We start from the raw sequence: 5052 nt of genomic DNA on the forward strand, positions 1-5052 counted from the left end.
CCAGGAGAAATAGTTTGGGAACCACTGGGGGGGGCCAGGAGAAATAGTTTGGGAACCACTGGGGGGGGCCCAGGAGAAATAGTTTGGGAACCACTGCTTTATGGTCACTATTTGACGCCACGGTTTGGAAAAATTGTGATTTTTACACAGAATGTCAAATATCTTAGTTCATTTGATGCAAGACAAAACTAGATTACAAGTAACGTTTTATCAAAATATATGAGCTTGATTAGAGTAAATAATTCCTTAAAAACAGTGAAAAGATTCTGCTGAAACTGGCAGATTATTTCATTTATAGCAAGACTCTTTTATCATTTTATATGTGAAATAATCTCCCAGTGGAACCAGTACTTTTCATCAACATTAAGGAATTATTTATTCTAAAAAAGCTCCCATCTCTCGCTGAAAAGTGGCTTGTAAGTTTGTTTTATTTCATAATAACTAAGAAATTAGCTGTAAAAACTGCACTAAAAATACTTGGTAATATGTTGGTTTATCATCACTGAGCTCACGTGTTGCAGATGAAGTAAAGAAGCACAGATATGGAGATTTGTTTGGTGGTTAAAAGCAGGTTAAGCAGCTTCTGATTCAGGGCATGAACTTTGTTTTATTTAAGTCAAAAACACTGCAAAAAATACAAAATCTTACCAAGCATTTATGTCTGTTAGTGCAAATATCTGAGTCCACTTAAAATAAGACAAAACGAACTTACAAGCAACATTTACAAACTTGTTTTAAGTCAATAATTCTTGAATTTTGATAAAAAGCTCCAATTCTTTTCACTTATAACACAGGAGGATCTTCTTGTTTTCTTCATTGGGCGTCTTTTACTGATGGCTCAGGTTTCAATAAAGTCCGCCCTCTAGTGGCAGTACCAGCCACTGCAGGCGGTATTTGATCCAGTCTGGTTGGAGGTCTTGACCTTTTGACCTCTGGTGCAGGTGATGGAGACGATGAGGAGGAAGGGCGAGAGGAGCGGCCCCCGTCCTGCTACGACTACGTCATGCACTTCCTCACCGTCTTCTGGAAGGTTCTGTTCGCCTGCGTCCCGCCCACAGAGTACTGGAACGGCTGGGCCTGCTTCATCGTGTCCATCAGCGCCATCGGCTTCCTCACCGCCATCATCGGCGACCTGGCGTCGCACTTCGGCTGCACCGTGGGGCTGCAGGACACCGTGACCGCCGTGGTGTTCGTGGCTCTGGGAACCTCCATCCCAGGTGGGTCTCAAGTTTCTCTGCTTCCTCTATGTTCATTATATCTATATAATCTATATATATCTATGTATATCTTCATTTTGGACCAGCTGGAGCTTTCTGTCTTTGCTTCTTGTTTGGAATATCTTTGCTTGAAAATGACTCTGTGGTTGAAATATGTCATTTTTTCATATTATTAAACTATTTTCAGTTGCTTTGTGTTTTTATTTTAATGGTTTTATTTTTATTTTAGTATCAATGTGTGGTTTGTGTCTTTTTGTGGCTGTTTTTCATCTCGTCTGTTCAGTTGATTTTGGAGTTTAGTGCTTCTTCTGCTAATTTTTTAATTTGTTTAGTGAGTTACTGTTAGCTTCTGTACAATATTTTTGTGTTTAGCTTCTGCCCATTTTTTGTGCATTTAACATTTATTAGCATTTATTTTCTGCTTTTTATCCTCGTCTTGTGTTTAGCAGTTTACCGTTAGCATAGCTAAGATTGTTGCTTAGCCAGTTAGTTGTAGTGAAGATAACTGTTTGGTTAGCTGGGGCCTCAACTGGACATCACTGCTGCTGACTTTAGAGCAAACATGCATTTTCCATTACAACAATGGCAGCCATTTTGAAAATATTTCTTCCCGAAAAAGGAAACACAAGATCAAGAAAATATCTGTGATTTCATGGGTCTAAGTATGTTTGACTTGACACCTAAATTATTAATTTGTTAGAAATATTGGAAAGTTTAGAGCAAAAATACATTTTTCTTGACGACCATCTTGAGAAATGGCTTTTCAGCAAAGCGAACGCCTGCGATCCTCAGTGCCTGTTCGGTTCTGCTGTCCACAGACACCTTCGCCAGCAAAGTGGCCGCCATCCAGGACCAGCACGCCGACGCGTCTGTGGGCAACGTCACCGGCAGCAACGCCGTCAACGTCTTCCTGGGGATCGGCGTGGCGTGGTCGGTGGCCGCCATCTACTGGGCCGTCAAGGGGAAGCAGTTCAAGGTGGACCCGGGTTCGCTGGCCTTCTCCGTCACTCTCTTCACCATCTTCGCGTTCATCTGCATGGCGGTGCTGCTGTTCCGGCGCCGGCCCTCCATCGGCGGCGAGCTGGGCGGCCCCAGGGCGTCGCGCCTGCTCACCACCATGCTCTTCCTCGGCCTCTGGCTGCTCTACATCTTCTTCTCCAGCCTGGAGGCCTACTGCCACATCAAGGGCTTCTAGTTTCAGGAGAGAGGAGGCCGGCCTGACGCGACTCGACGACAGACACGTGTTCATTTGTAAACAGATCATTGGAGGAGAAACTGAGCAGGTTTTAAAGTGAGCTGGGCGGTGACGTCACGCCCCGGCGGGTTCACTGCTGGTCTAAAAGATGAAACATATTCCCTCCCGTCTGCAGCGACGGTTTTTACGCCGAGGAGGTGGAGGAAAAGAGTCAAATGTTTACAAAATGCTAAAATCACATGTGTTTACTACAGCAGGTCCTCCACGTGCTCTGTAAATAGACCGGACGCTGAAAACGTTTCAGAGGAGGGAAAATAGTCCCAAAATGTGATTAATTAGCTGCAACATGAGTTCAGACGTGTCTCTTTAGCGCCTAGTCTCTGTCGGTTTGCATGCACAAAACACAACCAACCTGTTAAAAGGGAAATACCCAGAATCCACCTGTGATTCTGAGCCGTTTGCTCAGTTAGCATGCATGCTAACGGACTCGCCCACTGCTGCAGCAGTAGAACGACACAACAGTATTAGTTTACAGAAAATCTGTCGTTTAGAAACTCATTCCAGCCGTCAACATGTTCACGTTGATGCTCGCATAGCAAAGATGCCTTAAGGGAAAAAAAACTCACGTGAATGTGGTGTTCAGGCTTCTAGCTGTACAAACCGCGCCAACCGTCTCTAACATAGTGTTAAACTTTAGTTCTGTGCAATAGTTAAAGCTGGTTCTGCTATAACGTAACACTGGATCCAGTAGAAATAGACGTTTGGAGAACAAGAAGCAGGAAGTTCCAGATGAAATGTTGTTGTTGTTGTTCAGTATTTTAACTCTGAAGCTACTGAAACTACCGGCTGCTAAACAGACTGCGAGGAACAAAACCCTGAAAAAAAAACCTCCTCAGATTAAAATAAAACTCTGACATTTCAGGGCTTTTATCTTCCAGGTGGAGGAAGATGCTGAGGAACAACGGGAGTCGGAATGAGGTCAGGATTGTTTCACTAGCAGCTTGAATCAATGAGAAATCAGTAAAAATCCTTTTTTATTTTGTAGCTCTTACATAAACCCTAAAATTGCTCAACATGTCAACACTGTTATGATATCATAACAGATTTGAATCGTTTACCCAAAATAACACTTTGTAAACTTTCTAAAAGTGATTTTGTATCTTTTCCTTGCAGGTGAAGCCAAGGTTAACTTTTTTTATATTTCCAGGCGACGTTCAGATTAGCATGAAGAGCAGATGACGTCATTCGACATGTTAGGATTAGGATTTAATTTGTTTTTCACGCTCCTGGGCCGATCCAAACATCGAAACGTTTCAGCAGTCTGCTGCCCGATATGGAAGGCTGTAACTGCCAAAATCAGGAAAAAATTTATTTGATAAATGCAAATAATTCATAAATGGAAAATATGTCAAAATGTTAAAGTAGTAACGGGATTGGATTAAAATTTTTTATTGAGTTAATTACAGTATCTATAACTAATTAATCATGTTTTAATCTAAAACTATATTTTGCTAAATTATTGAATAAAATGACATATATGACCAAAATAAAAGTTATGATTTCAAGACTTTTTGTGTTTAAAAGAAAAATTTGATTAACTGAGTTAAAATCATTAAAGCATTAAACCCAATTTATTAATTAATCAAAATAACACTTTAAACTCACGGCTCTAATATAAATGGACTCATTCTATAAATTAGAATATTATTTATTTTTTATTCAGCACTATTTTATATTTCTCTATTTTTATATTTATATATTTATTTTATATTTATCACATTATTTTACTTGTTTCTGTTTTAACGTAAAGCTCTTTGGCTCCCACTGTGTTTTCAAAATTTGCTATAGAAATAAAGTTGACTGATTATGAAACACATTATGTGGGTTAATTAAACATAGATGGATGTTTGAAAGTATTTATTTCTGTTGTGACGATTTTCCACTTGCAGCTAATAAAAACATGACATTTAAAATTAGAATATTACATCAGATCAATAAAAGAAATCATTCTTAATACAGAACTGTGGGCTTAATGAAAAGTATGTTTAATACCTGCCTAAATGTTATTTTCAAAAGGTTGTTTTAATCTGACAAAACATATACATATGTATATTTAATACTTTAATATCAGGATTGGAAATCCAGTGGTTTTTTTGTCTAAAAGAAGAAAAAACAGGAGAAATGTAAACAAACAGGATTTAATTTGCCTTCCATAGAATATTGATATATTTGCCGATCTGGTTACAAATTTTTGCATATTTTTTCTTGATTTTGGTCGGTTTGGTCTTCCATCTCTGTCTTTCTGTTGATGTAGAACTATTCTGATGAGATGATTTATTTATTTTCTTAAAGATTATCTGCGCCGCAGAGTGAACAGAGTGCGGCCATTTTGTGCGTTATGTTGTCCGTTCACGCCTCCTGCCGCAGTGTTTACCGTCTCTCTGTACATTTCTACACCCAGTCCCTGTGAAGGAGGCTCTGTACGTGTAAGTAGCATGTTTACATGACGGAACCGACAGTCTGGCTGCAGGAGAACTGAGCAGCACCGGTAGGAACTGGTAGGAACCGGCTGGAACAGATGGAGTGAACTGGTTGGAACTAGTCAGGACCGGTTGGAGCAGCTTGGAACTGGCCGGAACC

The 5052-nt window shown here is 40.0% G+C and overlaps 1 protein-coding gene across 5 annotated transcripts in view; it reads left to right on the forward strand.

Annotated features, from left to right (window-relative positions):
* slc8a2b (solute carrier family 8 member 2b) overlaps nucleotides 1-4742 on the forward strand; it is a 102312-nt gene extending 97570 nt beyond the window's left edge. For all 5 annotated transcript variants that reach the window (XM_008426674.2, XM_008426673.2, XM_008426675.2 and 2 more), the window contains 2 exons: nucleotides 942-1217; nucleotides 2036-4742. In XM_008426674.2, coding sequence (XP_008424896.1) covers nucleotides 942-1217; nucleotides 2036-2412 — 653 coding nt within the window. In that variant the 3' untranslated portion in view covers nucleotides 2413-4742. The remainder of the gene's footprint in view (nucleotides 1-941; nucleotides 1218-2035) is intronic.
* The last annotated feature ends 310 nt before the right edge of the window (nucleotides 4743-5052 follow it).

The sequence above is a fragment of the Poecilia reticulata genome, linkage group LG13 (genome assembly GCF_000633615.1).
Source record: "Poecilia reticulata strain Guanapo linkage group LG13, Guppy_female_1.0+MT, whole genome shotgun sequence".
Taxonomy (NCBI): Eukaryota; Metazoa; Chordata; class Actinopteri; order Cyprinodontiformes; family Poeciliidae; genus Poecilia; species Poecilia reticulata.